This window comes from Canis lupus, chromosome 7, assembly GCF_003254725.2.
Source record: "Canis lupus dingo isolate Sandy chromosome 7, ASM325472v2, whole genome shotgun sequence".
Lineage (NCBI taxonomy): Eukaryota > Metazoa > Chordata > Mammalia > Carnivora > Canidae > Canis > Canis lupus.
This window is the reverse complement of record NC_064249.1, coordinates 78,799,295-78,820,138: the sequence shown is the minus strand read 5'-3', so window position 1 is coordinate 78,820,138 and position 20,844 is coordinate 78,799,295. Positions and strand designations below refer to the sequence as shown.

General features: G+C 42.2%; 1 protein-coding gene across 2 annotated transcripts in view; it reads right to left on the bottom strand.

The window, feature by feature from the left end:
• Positions 1-12,242: 12,242 nt before the first annotated feature.
• MYO5B (myosin VB) overlaps positions 12,243-20,844 on the bottom strand; it is a 334,661-nt gene continuing 326,059 nt past the window's right edge. For both annotated transcript variants that reach the window (XM_025429624.3, XM_049111936.1), the window contains exons 37-39: positions 20,078-20,252; positions 18,402-18,482; positions 12,243-12,599 (exon numbers count right to left, since the gene is read on the bottom strand). In XM_025429624.3, coding sequence (XP_025285409.1) covers positions 12,447-12,599; positions 18,402-18,482; positions 20,078-20,252 — 409 coding nt within the window. In that variant the 3' untranslated portion in view covers positions 12,243-12,446. The remainder of the gene's footprint in view (positions 12,600-18,401; positions 18,483-20,077; positions 20,253-20,844) is intronic.

The following is a 20,844-nucleotide window of genomic DNA, read 5'->3' as shown; positions in this document are numbered from 1 at the left end:
ATAGAGAAATGTCGGGAATATTTCCACCTTAACCAGATGATCAAGCTTAACGTCACTGATAATGGGACAAACTGCCACCACGCGCTCCCTTGAGGCTTTGGGGACACAACTCTACCTATGTAGGATCTCTCCAAAAATGTCTGACTTGAATCTCATCCTAAGGAAATAATCAGACAAATCCAAATGGAGGGAATGCTCTAAAAAACAACTGACCTCAACTCTTCAAAAATGTCAGTGTTGTGAAAAAAAGAGGCTGGGAATGGTAGCAGATGAAAGAAGCTGGAGGATGACGGTTATATTTAATGTGGGATCTTTCATTGGAACCTGAATTAAAAACAACTCTTAAAAACAGAAATAACCCCAAACCAGCAACTCTAAAGAATAGAATTGGGAGACATTTGGGGGAACTTCAATATAAGTTATATGAAATATATGAGATAGTCTTATTACTTTTCCTGATTATGTTAATTACATTGTCCTAATGTGGAAGATTGTCCTTTGTTCTTAGAAGTGACCATGGTGAAAAGTCTTGATGTCTGCAATTCACTTTCAAACGACTCAGAAAAAAAAATGCATATAAATGCCCTGGCAGAGAGAGAGAGAGAGAAAGAGAGAGAAAGCAAATATGACAAATTATTACCAGTTAGGGAATCTAAATGAAGAGTATATGGTGCTTATCATTTCTATTTTTTATAACTTTTCTGTAGGTTTTTAACTTTCTCAATATAAGAATGAGAGAAAAAATCAAGTAAGCCTCAAAATTATCTGAAACAAATTATTTTCTAAAATATATAGTCCTTTTCATGTTTAACCATATAACAATCATATTGCACTACACTACGTATATCAAAGTTATACTTTTTGTGTCTAGATGTGATACCTCTCATGAGATGTGAAGTCATTATTTTTAGGCTTTTAGCTTTCAATTTTTTAAGATTTTATTTATTTGAGAGAGAGCGAGCGAGTGTGCACACGAGCGTAGACACACAAGCAGAGAAGAAACAGTCTCCACTGAGCGGGGAGTGGGGAGCCTTACGCGGGGCTCAACTCCAGGATCCAGGGATCATGACCTGACCTGATGGGCAGTCGCTCCACCGATTGAGCACCCCCCTTAGGTCCCCCTTGGTACTTTTTTTTTTTTTTTTAAGATTTTATTTATTCATGAGAGAGAGAGAGAGAGGCAGAGACACAGGCAGAGGGAGAAGCAGGCTCCATGCAGGGAGCCGATGTGGGACTCGATCCCGGGGCTCCAGGATCACGCCCTGGGCCAAAGGCAGGCGCTGAACCGCTGAGCCACCCAGGGATCCCCCAGCCCCCCTTGGTACTTTAAAAAAAATGTATTATTTCTTTCTGTACTTAGCTTTTGGGAAAAAGAAGTAGCATTAGCATAAAACTGAAGTCAGTGACTGTTGTAAATCTGTAAATTCTAGCGTTAGGATTTCAATAGAATTTCAGAACTATCCAGCCTTGGCCTCATCCTCTCACTTTTTCTGGATACTCTTCCTATGCTTAAACTTCCGATAGCTCTCAAAACGGATGGCAGCTTAAGCCCGTGGAAGCACAGGCGGCTGGTGGCTCCTGTCATGGAAATGGAAATGGGGGAAAGCTGGTGAAGGTGGTAGGGGCTAGGACAATTTTAAAAGTGAGTACATGAATTTGAATGAATGAAACATGCAGATTTACTAATCATGAGTAGTTTGGAGAGTTACATATGTGCTGTCAATCTGCTTTGATGACAACTTCAATTTCTGATCATTAAAAAGGCGATTATTACCCTTAACAACAAACACCTGTTCTCCAGAGTCCCGGTTACCGAACAAGCACAAAAGAAATGAAACGTAGGGCGAAACAGGCACCGATTTGCAGACCGTCAGCATTCTGCACCTACCTAAATCTCATGTGCTGCATGCAGCAGCCTTCCCACCTAGTCACGACTTAGCTGAAGGGTGTATGTGTGTCTTTCTCCTCCACTGTTTGAAAGTTACTTTGCAGCATTCATATCCTCATCAAGGTTTAGAATTTCATAAGTAACATAGCCTTTAGGCAAATCTCTGTACTTCCTTGGTTCTAAGTTTACTCTGAAAAATGCTGGTGGTGTTGGACGCTGTGTTAATGCGCTTTAGCCGGATTCGTCCTGGAACACACCTGTGTTTGAGTAGTTCTGTGTGGGGTTTGATACAGGTTGCAACACGGAGACCACTCCTGGGGGCACAGCTCAGGGAACAGAGGCAGCTCCGTGAGAGCATGTTAGGAGCTGCCTAGGTGGCTTGCGGGGGAGGGGGGGGTCCAGAGAAGCCAGGCCCCGCCCTAGACTGGGTGCTGTCTGGAAGAAAGGACAATATAATCCTATGTAGGAGGAGGCAGGTCCAAGCTAGATGGCCGGCTGCTGGGGAGGCTGCATTTTGACTAGCTGGAAGGGCAGGGTGCAGATTGCAGGGTTTGCAGGTGGTTCAAGCGGTCTTGTGTCGTCTCATTTCATCACAGGCCCAGAGCAACCTTCCCTGCTGCTGGTGTTTTGTGAGATGGGGTGCCAAAGGAGGACACCCTGGCCAGTTCAGCATCTCACACTACCCAGGCCTCGCTCAAAGTGCCAGACCAGGTTCTGGATGTTGGGCTGCTTTGCTTTCTCAAACTCTAGTCAAGTGTGTCTTGTGGGAAATTTGGTTCTTCACAGTTTCCCTGTTAAGGCCTTGATGGTAAGGCTAGACCTCCCTGGGTATGAGGTGAAGGCTTTCCTGAAGAGGGAGGTTATTCTCCCAGAAGAGACCTAGACACACGAGTCCATCCTCAGGTTGGGTTTTAGAGGTAACTGCTCACTGACCAGTATTTCTGTATCATGAAATATTTCATGGTGGTTCCTAGTGACGGGTGTTTGAGGGCACCATCCCCGGAGATGCCTTATTCTATATACCTACAGGTGGGGCTGGTAACACTGTTTTTAAAGGTTTCCAAGTGATTGTGGTGTATTGCTCCTCTAGGTAAGAAATAGACTACCCATATTTATGTATGTTCTGTTTCCGGGATCTCCTGTTTCATTGACCAGTTGGTCTCCCTTTGCCTTTTCCACACACCTCACATCTTAATTACTAAAGTCTTTTATTAAGTCTTGATACTTGTTAGGAAAGTTCTTTAAGGAAGGTCTTCCTTATCCTTGGGTCTTTGCACTTCCATATCAGTTTTCGAATTAGCTTGTCCATTTCCCACGCAACCTGTTGAGATTTGATTCTTTATGGAGATCGACTTGGAGACAACCCATAACAGCTTGGTGGTATTTGATTCTTAACTGTAAATGTGATATAATTTCTCCAGGTTGTCATTGTTTCACTCATGTTACAAACTCATAATACAGATCCTGTAAATATTTTTCAACACCATATGCAAAGTTTTATGTGAGCATGAGTCTATCTCTGGGCTCTGTGTACTATGCCATTGACCTAATCATCAAAAAAGATAACCAATAACCAAACTACTGTGTTTGAATTCTGCAGCTTTGAAGTGATTGCTCAATAAGTCTTATTTTACAGGGAGAGTTTTTCCCCAACTCCAACTATAGGCAGAAGTTCACCAGCCCCTGGTTTAAATGATCATGCTGTATGTTTGACTGTAGGCGCTAGGATGAAGTTGCTCAAGCAGGCATTAAAAATAAACTTTTCAGGCTCTAGAAAAAAGTATAAAGGACTCAAGAGACTTCATGACTGCAGAATTTAGAGCTAATCAGGCAGAAATTAAAAATCAATTGAATGAGATGCAATCCAAACTAGAAGTCCTAACGACGAGGGTTAACGAGGTGGAAGAACGAGTGAGTGACATAGAAGACAAGTTGATAGCAAAGAGGGAAACTGAGGAAAAAAGAGACAAACAATTAAAAGACCATGAAGATAGATTAAAGGAAATAAACGACAGCCTGAGAAAGAAAAACCTACGTTTAATTGGGGTTCCCGAGGGCGCCGAAAGGGACAGAGGGCCAGAATATGTATTTGAACAAATTCTAGCTGAAAACTTTCCTAATCTGGGAAGGGAAACAGGCATTCAGATCCAGGAAATAGAGAGATCCCCCCCTAAAATCAATAAACACCTCGACATTTAATAGTGAAGCTTGCAAATTCCAAAGATAAAGAGAAGATCCTTAAAGCAGCAAGAGACAAGAAATCCCTGACTTTTATGGGGAGGAGCATTAGGGTAACAGCAGACCTCTCCACAGAGACCTGGCAGGCCAGAAAGGGCTGGCAGGATATATTCAGGGTCCTAAATGAGAAGAACATGCAACCAAGAATACTTTATCCAGCAAGGCTCTCATTCAAAATGGAAGGAGAGATAAAGAGCTTCCAAGACAGGCAGCAACTAAAAGAATATGTGACCTCCAAACCAGCTCTGCAAGAAATTTTAAGGGGGACTCTTAAAATTCCCCTTTAAGAAGAAGTTCAGTGGAACAGTCCACAAAAACAAGGACTGAATAGATATCATGATGACACTAAACTCATATCTCTCAATAGTAACTCTGAATGTGAACGGGCTTAATGACCCCATCAAAAGGCGCAGGGTTTCAGACTGGATAAAAAAGCAGGACCCATCTATTTGCTGTCTACAAGAGACTCATTTTAGACAGAAGGACACCTACAGCCTGAAAATAAAAGGTTGGAGAACCATTTACCATTCGAATGGTCCTCAAAAGAAAGCAGGGGTAGCCATCCTTATATCAGATAAACTAAAATTTACCCCAAAGACTGTAGTGAGAGATGAAGAGGGACACTATATCATACTTAAAGGATCTATTCAACAAGAGGACTTAACAATCCTCAATATATATGCCCCGAATGTGGGAGCTGCCAAATATATAAATCAATTATTAACCAAAGTGAAGAAATACTTAGATAATAATACACTTATACTTGGTGACTTCAATCTAGCTCTTTTTTTTGACTTAATCTTCTACCAGATGGATTTCACAGATATCTACAGAAACATCCAAGAATATTCTAAGCTGGAGAATAGATATACAAGAACCGATACCAACATATTCTCAGACCATAATGACTAAATCTTTTCTCCAAAAAGACTCATTCTGGGATGCTCCTTAGGCATCCATTCTGGAAGAACTCAAATTATTTCCAAACCTACATTTAAATGATACACTGGACCACTTTCACAGATATCTACTTTTACATGCCACTCAAGCACATCTTTCTGAACCGACCCAGATTGGGTCACAAATCGGGTTCTCAGACCCATATGGATCCCCTACTATTCTCAGATAATGCCATCATTAGAAGGTTAAGGAGTTTGGAAGGACCTCAAACACGTGGAGGTTAAGGACGTTGCTAAAATAAAAGGGTCAAAGAAATGGAAGAATTCAAAATTCAAAATAATAAAAGAGCAAAAACAAAATGTCAGCAAGCATCCATTCAAAAACTGGAAACTCAAATACAAAAGCAAACCTTACACAAAAGGAGCTCAGCAAATAGATCCTACCCCCAAGAGAAGAAGGGAGTTAATAAGATTCGAGCAGAACTCAACGAAATCGAGACCAGAAGAAACTGTGGAACAGATCAACAGAACCAGGAGTTGGTTCTTTGAAAGAATTAATAAGATAGATAAACCATTAGCCAGCCTTATTAAAAGAAGAGAGAGAAGACTCAAATTAATAAAATCATGAATGAGAAAGGAGAGATCACTACCAACACCAAGGAAATACAAACGATTTTAAAAACATATTATGAACAGCTATACGCCAATAAATTAGGCAATCTAGAAGAAATGGACACATTCCTGGAAAGCCACAAACTACCAAAACTGGAACAGGAAGAAATAGAAAACCTGAACAGGCCAATAACCAGGGAGGAAATTGAAGCAGTCATCAAAAACCTCCCAAGACACAAGAGTCCAGGGCCAGATGGCTTCCCTGGGGAATTCTATCAAACGTTTAAAGAAGAAACCATACCTATTCTCCTAAAGCTGTTTGGAAAGATAGAAAGAGATGGAGTACTTCCAAACTCATTCTATGAGGCCAGCATCACCTTAATTCCAAAACCAGACAAAGACCCCACCAAAAAGGAGAATTATAGACCAATATCCCTGATGAACATGGATGCAAAAATTCTCAACAAGATACTGGCCAATAGGATCCAACAGTACATTAAGAAAATTATTCACCATGACCAAGTAGGATTTATCCCTGGGACACAAGGCTGGTTCAACACCCGTAAAACAATCAATGTGATTCATCATATCAGCAAGAGAAAAACCAAGAACCATATGATCCTCTCATTGGATGCAGAGAAAGCATTTGACAAAATACAGCATCCATTCCTGATCAAAACTCTTCAGAGTGTAGAGATAGAGGGAACATTCCTCAACATCTTAAAAGCCATCTATGAAAAGCCCACAGCAAATATCATTCTCAATGGGGAAGCACTGGGAGCCTTTCCCCTAAGATCAGGAACAAGACAGGGATGTCCACTCTCACCACTGCTGTTCAACATAGTACTGGAAGTCCTAGCCTCAGCAATCAGACAACAAAAAGACATTAAAGGCATTCAAATTGGCAAAGAAGAAGTCAAACTCTCCCTCTTCGCCGATGACATGATACTCTACATAGAAAACCCAAAAGTCTCCACCCCATGATTGCTAGAGCTCATACAGCAATTCGGTAGCGTGGCAGGATACAAAATCAATGCCCAGAAGTCAGTGGCATTTCTATACACTAACAATGAGACTGAAGAAAGAGAAATTAAGGAGTCAATCCCATTTACAATGGCACCCAAAAGCATAAGATACCTAGGAATAACCTAACCAAAGATGTAAAGGATCTATACCCTCAAAACTATAGAACACTTCTGAAAGAAATTGAGGAAGACACAAAGAGATGGAAAAATATTCCATGCTCATGGATTGCAAGAATTAATATTGTGAAAATGTCAATGTTACCGAGGGCAATATACACGTTTAATGCAATCCCTATCAAAATACCATGGACTTTCTTCAGAGAGTTAGAACAAATTATTTTAAGATTTGTGTGGAATCAGAAAAGACCCCGAATAGCCAGGGGAATTTTAAAAAAGAAAACCATATCTGGGGGCATCACAATGCCAGATTTCAGGTTGTACTACAAAGCTGTGGTCATCAAGACAGTGTGGTACTGGCACAAAAACAGACACATAGATCAGTGGAACAGAATAGAGAATCCAGAAGTGGACCCTGAACTTTATGGGCAACTAATATTTGATAAAGGAGGAAAGACTATCCATTGGAAGAAAGACAGTCTCTTCAATAAATGGTGCTGGGAAAATTGGACATCCACATGCAGAAGAATGAAACTAGACCACTCTCTTGCACCAGACACAAAGATACACTCAAAATGGATGAAAGATCTAAATGTGAGACAAGATTCCATCAAAATCCTAGAGGAGAACACAGGCAACACCCTTTTTGAACTCAGCCACAGCAACTTCTTGCAAGATACATCCACGAAGGCAAAAGAAACAAAAGCAAAAATGAACTATTGGGACTTCATCAAGATAAGAAGCTTTTGCACAGCAAAGGATACAGTCAACAAAACTCAAAGACAACCTACAGAATGGGAGAAAATATTTGCAAATGACATATCAGATAAAGGGCTAGTTTCCAAGATCTATAAAGAACTTATTAAACTCAACACCAAAGAAACAAACAATCCAATCATGAAATGGGCAAAAGACATGAACAGAAATCTCACAGAGGAAGACATAGACATGGCCAACATGCATATGAGAAAATGCTCTGCATCACTTGCCATCAGGGAAATACAAATCAAAACCACAATGAGATACCACCTCACACCAGTGAGAATGGGGAAAATTAACAAGGCAGGAAACAACAAATGTTGGAGAGGATGCAGGAGAAAAGGGAACCCTCTTACACTGTTGGTGGGATGTGAACTGGTGCAGCCACTCTGGAAAACTGTGTGGAGGTTCCTCAAACAGTTAAAAATAGACCTGCCCTACGACCCAGCAATTGCACTGTTGGGGATTTACCCCAAAGATACAAATGCAATGAAACGCCGGGACACCTGCACCCCGATGTTTATAGCAGCAATGGCCACGATAGCCAAACTGTGGAAGGAGCCTCGGTGTCCAACGAAAGATGAATGGATAAAGAAGATGTGGTTTATGTATACAATGGAATATTCCTCAGCTATTAGAAATGACAAATACCCACCATTTGCTTCAACGTGGATGGAACTGGAGGGTATTATGCTGAGTGAAGTCAGTCGGAGAAGGACAAACATTATATGTTCTCATTCATTTGGGGAATATAAATAATAGTGAAAGGGAATATAAGGGAAGGGAGAAGAAATGTGTGGGAAATATCAGAAAGGGAGACAGAACGTAAAGACTGCTAAATCTGGGAAACGAACTAGGGGTGGTAGAAGGGGAGGAGGGCAGGGGGTGGGAGTGAATGGGTGACGGGCACTGGGGGTTATTCTGTATGTTAGTAAATTGAACACCAATAAAAAATAAATTAAAAAAAAATAAGCTTTTCAGCCAATGTATAGCTGCAGAGTTTTAAATTTCGATTTGGCATACCACCTTATTCAAAAGTATTTATTTTTCCACAAATTTTTATCCACAGCTGAATTATTATAGTAATATAAGCATTTTTTAATAAACAAAGGTGTAGTTTACAGATTTGCTCAAAATGAAAAAAATATTTTTATCAGTAGCATTTCTTCTTACAATGTTAGATTCACCCCAGAATATGATGTGAATCCTCTTCAGAGAAGTAGCCTTTCATCTAAACAACAGTTGCTGGCAAAATGTTATATCCAAACCTGGGTTATTCTGATATAATATCATTTTAGAAAGTAGCTTAACATCATTTCTGATTGATCGCCTTTATTAGAATTAGAAATTTCTTTAGGAAAACCAATCTTTAGTATCAGCCTAATAAGAGAAAACAGTCCTATATGTGTCATTGCCATTAACCTCTAATGTTTCTATACTCCCTAATTCTCTAGTTAGGGCACCAATGTGTACCAAAAAATGAATTTTGGCTATAGAGCTCATGCAGCAAATTAATTTGAGAAACTGACCGCAAAGGAATATTCTATGAGGATGTACAACAGGGTCCCACCCCATGCTGTCATGCTGTAGTAATCATCAGTCCCCTAGGCAAGAGACAAGTGCTTCAATTCAGGATACCCCTGGCTGCCTAGGAGGAGGTCAAACATGTGACAACTACATATATTCTATGCAAAAAAAAAAAAAAAAAAAATTCTAATTTATTTACTACAATCTTAGTGCATTATGGCTCTAAGTAAAGGGTGGTAAATTGATGGTAGCAGTATTAATTTTTTTCTAAGTGATCCAAGTTCTGAGTTTTGTCTTTTGTCTTGTTTTTACAGAAGCCTGAACATTCCGTAGTATAAGAGAATCAAGGACTCTAGTGTCCCCAAGGACACACTCCATGGAAAGGGGAGAAATTATCTTCGGGTCTCATCTGCTGTCCAGGGGCCATACACTAACTGCAGTCAGGGTGACCCAGGGAAAAGACACTAGAGGAACATGCTTGTCAGCTCCAACAACAGTTACTAATATGTATACATCATATACATTACTGCCCAGAGACAGACAACACAGACTGTTTATAAATATTTGGTGCTTAAGTAATCTTTAACATGCTTCTAATGTTTCAAGAGACAAGTCAAAACTCCACCATGATGATGAACGTTAAAATTCTTCCCACGGCAACTTGTCAACATAATCGACAAGTCAGTTTTCTTAGTAACTGCCCAAGGCACGTGGTGAGAAGGATGTCAGCTAAATTCTAAATAAAAAATAAATACAGGTATCTAGTGCAGAGTTCAAATCTTGATGTCGAATTAGGGTACATTAAGTTGTTGATTCCATGAAGTTGGAAAACGTTTACTTTAAAAAGGCAAAGAATAGGGGCGCCTGGGTGGCTGAGTCAGTTAAGCAGCTGCTTTTGATCCCAGGTCCTGGGACTGACCCTGCTGAACAGGGAGCCCGCTTCTCCCTCTGCCCTCTCCCCGCCCTTATGCTCTCTTATGCACAGGCATTCAAATAAATAAAATCTTTTTAAAAAGGCAAGGAATAAAAATGCTAACAAGGGATTCAAGTTTCTCTAAAGATGTTTCTTCCAGCCTCCAAGTGTTAATTAACTGGGCCGATTGAACATTAACCAATCACTATATTTCTTTGTTGTTAGTACTCTATGAAAGACTGCTTGTTTTTAAAGCATATATAAATTAGGTACAGCTCCAGTGAAAAGCCTCTCCTGGAAAAGATCTAAATGTGCCATTTCTTGGGCTAGGTAGAGGACTACCCCCCACCCCCACCCCCACCCCATTTATTCTAACTGCCAAGCTTTTATTGAGTCCTTGGAACCTAATGATTAACCAGTGACAGCACTAGTGACCCACAGAGATGGAGAGAATGAGGGTATAAGAATGGAAGGACAGCAAGCCATGGCATTTATGGAATCACCACTTTTCAAACTCTTTAAAAACACTCTAGACAAGGCCATTGGGGTTATCTTGAAGATTAAGGTCAGTCCTTCTGTGAGAAATTCAGTTTTAAGCTAAAGTACAACTTTTCTAAAGAGGTAGCCACAGACCCAGTAGGTGTAGATTGGCCTTCCCAACGAAGTCAGTGTTGGGATGGAAGAGGGTGTGCTGTAGGTTCCAGATGACATAGCCGTAGCTGGTGATGGGGGTGGGAGAGGATAGGCATAGCTCTGCAGATGCCCCAGAGGAGCCAGCATGTTTGCTGTTGGAGGGGTCCTGCTGGGGTCCCAGATTTGGATGTGATGGTCCAGGGTCTGCCCAGGAGCTAGGCCTCTTCTGCCCCGGGAGCCACAGGAAGGGCAGGGGTGGAATTGTAAGGACGCAGTACCCAGGACCGTCAGGGCTTGGGGCGTCATGTGTTTCTGGGAGCCTTTTGACTGGCTGAGTAACAGGTGGTGCATGTGTGTGCATGTGCGCATGTGCGCGTGTGTGTGCAGGGGGATGTTGTACCTGCCATTCATGGAGAAATCTCATCTTCTTGATGTGATATAGCAGCTCTTCTCAGATTTGCAAACACCATCTGTTCTGGTCATGGGAACAACATACTGTTATCTACTAGAAATACGGAAAAAATCCATGCAGAAATGGGTGTAGAGAATAGGCAGGGTTTTCTAGCTGAATGGCTATTGTTGAAGAGGCAAGAAAAAAAAAACCCTATAAAAGCAATGAACATAAAATCTCATTATATTCCAGTGAATATTCTGTTTTAAATCTTTTTTCAAAGTGGAGATATTTACCATGTTTATGTGGTCAACTTAAAAGATGTTGAAAATAATCTGAAAAGGGAGGGTTGACATAAGCTATTCTCATTCCTTAAAAAGCACACACACACATACATACACACACCCCAAAAAACACTTGGAGGATGATAATCCCTGAATTTTTTCTTTTAAGGTTTTTCAACCTCTGGTTCTCAAGACAACTTTGTTTTTCTTCACTGTTCTGGTTACCTGGAATTACAGTGCATTATGTGATGCTCTTACTGGAGGTTTTATGGCGTGAGGGGATTATAGACTTTCATATGGACTTGGTTTTTAATCTGTAAATAAGACAAAAGTTGGCATTCTTTTCTAATATTTAGACTATGTTGATTTTCGTGAAAGGTTTTGTGGGCTCAGGAAGCACACGGACTAGCATTGGAAACAAAGCCTATCCTTCCATGTTGTTCACATTTTAATTTTGGGACTGCAGCATTTTTAGCACAACTCTTCCGTAAACCCAGGTCTGTGCAAAAAGGGTTTAAGCATATGAGGAATGGAGTCTTCTAATGTCGTTTTAGAAGCCAGTGCTCAAAACATCTGGAGGTCAGTTACATCACCAGGCATTCAAAATACTTTTGAAAAACTTTTCTAGAAGGCCCAACAGCCCTGTATGTTTGTTCTCAGAACATCTGCCCCCACACTCATTTGCACCTGTGGTTCACTGACCTGGGGAAACGTTACCCACTCTGCGACAGTATCATGGTGATTAGTACCATTATTTGTTAAAAATCCTCTGAAGGCAATTTATGTAACATATTTTTAATATTTTACTTTGAGCATCCTCCAGGTATATGCAAAGAGCAAATCTAGGCAGTTTCCACTTTAGAGATTGGCACCCTTTATATGGCCACGGGGACTGCTTGGTGGTCATAGGTTATTATAATGTGTATTGTTTAGACTGAAATCATATGCTTAAAATCTTCCATATTTCAAGTGTTTTATTCTGAGCAGTAGGTACAAAAAATAATGACAGATATGTCTTACTCCGAAGAGTTCAGTACTCTGCACAGGCTGTCTCGGATCTGATCCACTTTTACAGATTTAACAGACTCTTACATTCACTTTATAGTACGCTTCCTTCTTGCTCTCACTGGAAATGGAGCCACAGGTGGGACTGCACCTTGTCAGACCTCATTGAGGAACTCCAGATTGAGATAGGCTGGGATGTGGATTGAGTCCATGGTCAGCAAGGACGGGTTAAATGGAAACAAAACAGGAAACATGTGTTTGGAATCTAACAGCAGCTGCTGAGGGTCGTTCCGCTCTTGGAGCTGTGCCTGTGGACGAGAGTAAGACCGTGTGAAATACATACCACCTAAAAATAATCAGTTTTGGTGAACTCATAAAAGTGAATTAGCAGGTATCACAGAAATATTTAAGACAGATTGGGCTTTGGGAGAACATGGGCCTCTGTGGTGTTCGGCAGGGACAGGAGCCCTGGTTCTGGCTTGTTGGATCATAGACGACTTTAAGCTCGCCCCTCATTCTAGCAGTCTTTAAAAAAAAAAAAAGTTTTCCATCTAAGGGACAATAGAAAAATACATCTCAGGTGCAAATCATGTAGAGCAGTCCTATAGTGAAGGGGTTAAGACCATAGGCTCTCGGGACACCTGGGCGGCTCAGTGGTTAAGCGTCTGCCTTCAGCTCAAGGTGTGGTCCTGGGATCGAGTCCCACATCGGGCTCCCTGCATGGAGCCTGCTTCTCCCTCTGCCTGTGTCTCTGCTTCTCTCTGTTTGTCTCTCACAAATAAATAAAACCTTAAAAAAAAAAAAAAAAAGACAGATCATGGGCTCTGGAGGTAGACAGGGCTGAGCTCTCATCTGGCACCATCCTGGGCAAATTCCTGAACCTATCTATGCTTCAGTTTCCTCATCTGTAAACTGGAATGGGGAGAGTGACATCACACAAAATGGCAGAGTGGGAAGCACTGGGCCTCAGTCCCTCTACTGAAGCAGCCACTGAGTTGGAAAAAGCAATTGTGATCCAGTATGAAGGGGGAGGCTGCTTATCTTTGTTTGCTAAAAGAGCAGCACATGTGAACCTGTCACTATGCCCCAGCCTCCAGCCCCTGTGCAGCTGCAGGCAGAGGCTCACACTCCTGGAGAAGCTGCCAGCTCAGTAGGGCAGGCAGTGGGCCTTTGTCTTCCAAAAATCTAGGGTCATGTGCTTGTTGGTCTGGTATTCCCTGAGGGATGGCACAGATGCTTGTCTGATTTTTGGCTTCTCTTGGGATACAGTGGCTTCCCTGAATGGCAGCAACTGGAAGGTTCAAAGGGACACAGCCCCTCCCCTTTCCCCCTCACTTTGGAGCCATTTTAGGAAAAGTATAATAACTGAAATGAAACTTTTCAGTTCACTAGAAGGGCTGAACAGCAGACTTGAGTAGGCGGAAGAAATAATCAGTGAACTTGAAGATTAAGGCAATTGAAATTACTTAGTTTGAGGAGCAGATATAGGAAAAACCACGAATAAAAGTGAACAGAACCTGAGCGACCTGTAGGACCATAAAGTGTACCCATGTATACCTCACAGTAGTCCTGGAAGGAGGAGAGAGAAAGGGGCGGGCAGTAAAACACCTGAAGAAGTAATGGCCGAAAATGTACCAAATTTGATGAAAGATACACCCCCCCCAAGACTGTCCACAGTATTAAAAAAAAAAAAAAGATAAAAAACATTTACATTGAGATATAGGACAAATTATCAAAGTCCAACAACAGAGAGGGACTCTTGAAAACAGTGAGAGAGAAATGACTCATCACATACAGGTAACCTTAAGATTCCACGCAGATGTCTCATCAGGAACCATGGAGGCCAGAGGCAGTGGGGTACCATATTGAATCCCTGAAGGAAACACTTAACCAAAAACTCTGTATCCAGCAAAATCATCCTTCAAGAATGAAGGAGAAATTAAGTCACTTCCAGGTAAACAAAAGCAGAGGAGACAAAAGAAAGTTCTCTGGGCTGAAATAAAAGGCCATCGGACAGTAACCAGAAGCCATTTAAGAAATGAAGAACACACGTGAGTGGGGCAGTTGACACCTCACTTCTGGTTTGTAACTCCTTTTTCCTATGCTGTTTATACAGATGCAGAAAACAATTACATGTTTCTGTTAATGGGAACAGAATGTGTAACAGATGTGACTGTAACAGTATAAAGGGAGGGATGGACATAGGAGCAGCAAAATCGCGTGTCACTAAGTTGGTATTATTTACGGTAGGTAGTTGCTAGTTTAGGACGTTAGTTGCCGTCATCAGGGTAAACACTGATGCCTACAAAGCATACAGACAAGGAAAGTGGGGACTCAAAATGGCATACCACAGAACCGAACCACACACAGAGGCAGTGAAGCATATAGGGCACACGGAAAACTAGTAGCTATGTGTCAGAAGTGATTGCTGAAAAAGAGTGAACGCTGCGTAAAACACAAGAATAGCGTCTGGCACTTGATGGGTCCTGTGTTAAATGCTGTTGTCTTTACCATTTGCTCCTTTGTTCTTTTTGCCCATTCATGTCCCACCAGCCTCTGGACCATGAGCCCAGGTGGAGCACATTTACCAAGGCCACTGAGCCTGGTTAACGAGGAATGCTGCCCAGGGGAAAATCAGTACACCCAGATTTCCCGAAAGCACGGGTCGTCTCCTAGTAGCTTAAACTATCAAAACTCATTTCCTCGTTAGGAACTTACCACCATTGCTTCAGATAGTGACAACATTTTGAATATGTTGTAACTTTCTAGAAGTTTCATCAATTCCCTGTTTTAGAGAAGATCGAGGGATTTTTTTTTTTTTAGATTTAATCATGACAGACACACACACACACACACACACACACACACACAGAGGCAGAAATACAGGCAGATAGAAAAGCAGGCTCCATGCAGGGAGCCTGATGTGGGACTCAATCCTAGGATCCCAGGATTATGCCCTGAGCCAAAGGCAGATGCTCAACCGCTGAGCCACCCAGGCGTCCCTAGAGATGTTTATCTGTTGAATTCATCCAGCATCTGCATGTTACATGTGACCATCACTCACAGCACCTTCATATTTCTAAAGCCTTCTAGCAAGGTCAGTAAATAATGCAGCATCATTTCAAAAGTGCTGGGGAACAGGTTTTGGGACAAAATCAGTGTGAGCCTAGGACTGGGAGTTGATTCTATAGTGGCTGTGTAAAGGTGAATGTGGAGAATGAATGGAAAACACTTGAAATTTCCAGTTGTCAACTTAAAAGCCTCCATGTGCATGGTATCATATGAAAGGTGGGCCAAATATATTTTATTTTAATAATTTATTGAGAGAGAGAAGGAAGGAACGTGTGAGTGGGGGAGGGGCAGGGAGAGTCTCAAGCAGACTCCCTGCTGAGCATGGAGTCCAAACTGGGGCTCAATCTCACAACCCCCAGGTCATGACCTCAGTGGAAATCAAGAATTGGATACCCAACCAACCAGGCCACCATGTTAAAGTACTTTTAACAGTTTGAAAAAGCAGCTTGAAATAGGAAAAGTTTAGCAGAAGCAATGGCATTTAGAGAGAGATAAGCAACCACTTTCTCTAATTTACAACACCAAATGGTGGCTTTGATGCAATCCTGGAGGAGTGGTCTTTCCAGGATGGCTGACAGTTTGGCACTCAGCTCGCTCTCGGCTTGGCTGCATTGATTACTACAAACCTGGTCCAACAATAAAAAAAAAAAAAAAAAAAAAAAACCAAAAACCTGGTCCGACAGTGTATGAACGTGTACATCGAATGGGACAGGCCAAAAGGCCCTGGAAATGGTTTCCTAGCACTTAAGGACCTTTTATTTCTTGCCCTTAGGTAGCTCCAGTAGGCTCTACTCTTTAAGGAGTTTGAATTGAGAGGAGGGTATAAAAATGGATAAAAGTTAAAAAGAAAACACCCATATTGTGTATAATTCAACAGTAACAGGCATGTATACTTATTTAACATCCACAGTGGGGGAATCCCTGGGTGGCTCAGTGGTTTAACACCTGCCTTTGGCTCAGGGCATACTCCTGGAGTCTCGGGATGGAGTCCCACATTGGGCTTCCTTCCAGCATGGAGCCTGCTTCTCCCTCTGCCTGTGTCTCTCTCTCTCTCTCTCTTTCATGAATAAGTAAATAAAATCTTTAAAAAATCCACAAGGGAGTCGTTTCATAGGAATTGTCCTGTGAATCCTTTGGGGAGTTTAATCAACTCCTCAGATTTACAGTTTCAAAGGTCAGCATGTTTTGCCCATGCCCTCCAAACACATAGTATCTATTCCACATAAAGACGTGTTCAAGTATAGGAAGCAAGCACGGACTGGTTCACCATTTCCTCTGCGTATCCTCTGTCTAGGGAGAAACAGGGCATCAAACTACAGCTGGCAAAAAAAAACAAAAACAAAAAAAACGAAATTTTTGGTAGTGTCGCCAGCCACTGAAATGGGCAGCTGAAGGCGACTCCAAATCTGACCACACAGATCTTCAGAGGCTTCGTGACCGACCTCTGCTACCTTTTCCTTCTGCTCTTAATTCAAGGCCAACATCTTATATGGCAAAACTTCTTCAACCTTTGGCGTGACTTTTGACTCTCCTCCTAAACAGTGCCATCGCCAGCATGTGAGCAGTTCCAATTCTCCCTCTGCATGTGTGTCTCAGAGATTCAACACCAAGTAAGACTTTCTGAACTTGTACGCCGGTTCATGTAAAATCCATGGTGAGAGAGAGAGCGCAGTGGCTTCTCTTCTGTCAGCAGACTCTTCCTCCACTTCCAGTAGCTGACTGTGGCTGAGTCCTAACTGGATCTGTCCAGTCAGCGCCCCACCACGCTCTTGATCCCCGTGCTGCTCAATCTCTGCCTGCTTTCTTCTGTGGTCTGTGTGTCACTGCTCTTCCTCCCCTGCCTTTAGACAAACCACCTTCCCACTGACCACCATCCTTCCCTTGGCCTTCAGCCTCTGTTCTCTACGTATACACAATGCTAAAAAGTTCATGTATTCTTTGACGTAGCCGACTTTCTCAATCTCTGGATCGCTACACTGAAATGCGGTAAGGCACCCTGAACAAAATCCCAAGCACACATCAGGAGGGGACTAGCTTCTCATACCCCATATGTTCTCAAGAATCTTGAGTGTTTTTTTTTTTTTTTGATAAACCTTCATTTTAATTCCCCTTTTCCTGACTCCTCTGATTGCTTTCGCCTGTTTTCATATGTTGCTACCACACACTTTGCTGGCTAAAGAGGCTTAGATGTTTGAGAAAGTGTCATATCTCCTCAAGATGTTCCCTACATCTAGCAACAGGAGGGATGATCACCATTGGACCATTTTATGAGTCAGCTTGAGGTGATTCATTATGCAGGTGCTGTCAGCTTCAGTCACACACAAAGTCAGGTATTCAGGCCTAATCACCTAAGGCTGGGCTTTAGGAAGCTCATCTTTAAAAAAAAAAAAAAAATCCTATCATCTCAAGACAGATTTAAATAATCATTTCCCTAATATATTTTCTTTCAAGCATATTCCTAAGGGCAAAACTATACATCTTAGAGACAAGATTGAAGAGCTCAAACTGTTTTCTTAAAATAATATTTCTTTAGTTCCTGGGTGGGGTTGATACTCTGCTTACTTTGTTAATTCCACTTGGTGCTATAATTCAATAACATGCTAGTGGCAGATAATACTTAGACTATGTCTAAAATCTGAGCAGAGTGATAAAGTTCAGTCTTTTGTGTACATATGTAAGTGATTTATGGGTAGTATTTACTAAGGGAAAGCCTGAGAACCTGAGGTCTTCTGGCATATAACATAACCAGCTTTATTTATTTTATTTTTTTTTAAGATTTTATTTATTTATTCATAGACACAGAGGGAGAGAGGCAGAGACACAGGGAGAGGGAGAAGCAGGCTCCATGCAGGGAGCCGGATGTGGGACTCAATCCCGGGTCTCCAGGATCACACCCCAGGCTGCAGGCGGTGCCAAACCGCTGCGCCACTAGGGCTGCCCCATAACCAGCTTTATTTACAAAGAGAAGCAAAGTTTATAAAATTGATACTAGTTTTGGACCAGGATTTTATAGAATTCATTAATATTCTAAAACTCACCTGGATTGTTCGTATAAAGGCCACAGTTACCCGTTCTTCAAATTCATTCACTGGAGTATAAAGGTTTAAAATTTTGACAATCTGTTGGAATACAAACAAAAGCTTAGCAGAGAGCTAAACGAACATAAGACAATGTTTGGATTTCAAAGAATATAGGACATTGGCAGAAGAACTCAATCTTCTTTAGGCAGGACCCACACCCTGAAGCTGGAATGATACTGAGAAGAGGAGTCTACAGTCCGTAAGCTACAGACCAGGGGCTTTGGTAGATCTGAGCCCTCCTGTTGCATTCCTGTCTCCTACATCCCTACCTGCCCTAATGGCTCCTGGCTTATAATATAATGATTCTAGGAAACTGTTGCCTGAAACCCTCAGCCTCTTATCTACCAGTAATTCAAAGATCTCTTAAAGAGCACTGGAGATCTTACCTTAGATAACAAGAGGTTGTTTGACCATGACCCCACCTCCCATGACCCCAAAATCACTTATAAAAGGAACAATTTTTCCTAATTGAACAAGAGAATCATCTCCTATCTGCCTACAATCGTTTGGTGGGAGTAGCCTGTCCCAATGCAAAACAATGCCAGTTGAACTCTGGAAGTAAACTGAAAGCAAAATAAGGGGGATACAAATTGAAAACTTTCAGCACATTTATAGGAAGCAGGTTTCTTAAGAGTCTGGCATTTCATCTTTTAGTGGTGAGCGGGGAGGTAAGGAAAGGGGTATGTTTGCGAGACTGAGACTGGATTTCATGCTGTAAGGCTGGACAGGGAGAAGAAGGTGCATGAGTTAATGTAGAAACTCTCCTTTCCTTATGCTAGTTGCATTTTGTGAGGTCACTCCACAGTGGCTCATTTCTAAATACACACACTCCTGATGGAGGGCAGGTCTCTCTGCGAGGGGATAAGATTTATCTTTTGATAGACTGGTAACATCTCTGCAACTGAGTCCTAGTCTAAATACAATTTGGCCAGGGGACGGCAGGGAGGAAAGGCACATTTAAACGCTTCTAGGTTCTTAATGACTGTTTAAAATTATGTTAATGGATTCTAAGTGAAAACAGGGCCATAATGAGTATATAGTGGTAAAGAAAGTGATTTATTTAACTCCAAAAGCATGATGCTGCCCATTTCTGAACAAAATCTAAAATTTCTAGTGAGACACATTCCAAAATTCATTGTGTTTAAAAAAATGCTTTTACCCTAACTAACCAACCAGGGGTGCCTGGAGATCCATGGCTCAGTGGGCGAAGCGCCTGACTCTTGCTTTTGGCTTAGGTCATGAGATGGAGCCCCGTATTGGCTTTGCACTGGGGACGGGGCCTGTTTCAGACTCTCTGCCTCCCCCACTCCCCCCTAACCATTTGCACATGTGCTCTTTCTAAAAACAAAAACAAAAATACATTTTTATCCAAGCTTAATGTTTTGTGGGTTTGCTACTTTATCTCTCTATGAGAGCAAGAGGGCCTGGAAAGTTAGTTATGGGGGGGACGGTGGCATCTCGTTCCCCAGACCAAGGCAGTCTTTGGTTCGCAGAGAACATCCCATCTGCGACAGCTTCTGTTGTGTCATTAGGGGCACAGAAAGGCCGCAGGAGCACCATGGACACACACACAAGCTGCCAGGGGGAACAGCCTAGGAAAGGAAGGCGGGCCGTGGGGTGCCAGGGCCACATACCTGCTGGGTGCTGAGCGAGGTGCACAGGGAGCAGATGGCCTCCGCATCCTCTGGGGTTTTCTTCTTTAACTGCAGGAGTTGAGCTGCTTGGATCAGAGGCTCCAGAGTCTGGACAGCTCCGCTCTGCTGAAGGTTCCTTCCCCGAAGCCACTCCTCCAGTTGGCTTATATTGTACCTTGATACAGGCCAAAGTGAGCGGCGTTAGACCTGTGCTCCCAACATGCTGGGATGAGTGTGCCTGCTGTGTTTATGGTGCCACCTACACACAAGGTGGGCGTGCTCTTCACCCCCACTAGCTCACTTGGGCCAAAGCTCCAGAAGCGCCTGGTGCTGTCATGTCTTGCTGAATGAATAAATGAATGAATGGGTGTTTAAAATCCAGCAAAAAGGGGCGCCTGGGGGGCTCAGTCAGTGAAGCATCTGCCTTTGGCTCAAGTCACGACCCCGGAGTCCTGGGATTGAGCCCATGTTGAGCTCCTTGCTCTGTGGGGAGCCTGCTTCTCCCTCTACCACTCCTTGCAGCTCCCCTCCAACCCCCACTAGTGCTCTCTGTTAAATAAACAAAATCTTAAAAAAAAAAATCAAGCAAAGACGAGGCATGTGAAAAGTCTGTGTAAGTTAATGGGAAAACAAGGTATTTAATCTATTGAATTGAAGCAACTGATACTTGACTTTGTTTTTTTTTTTTTTTTTCTGATACTTGACTTTGACGAATATTTAAGCTTCTATGTGAGCCTTCGCCAGGCTGAATTCATTGATTTTTCCCT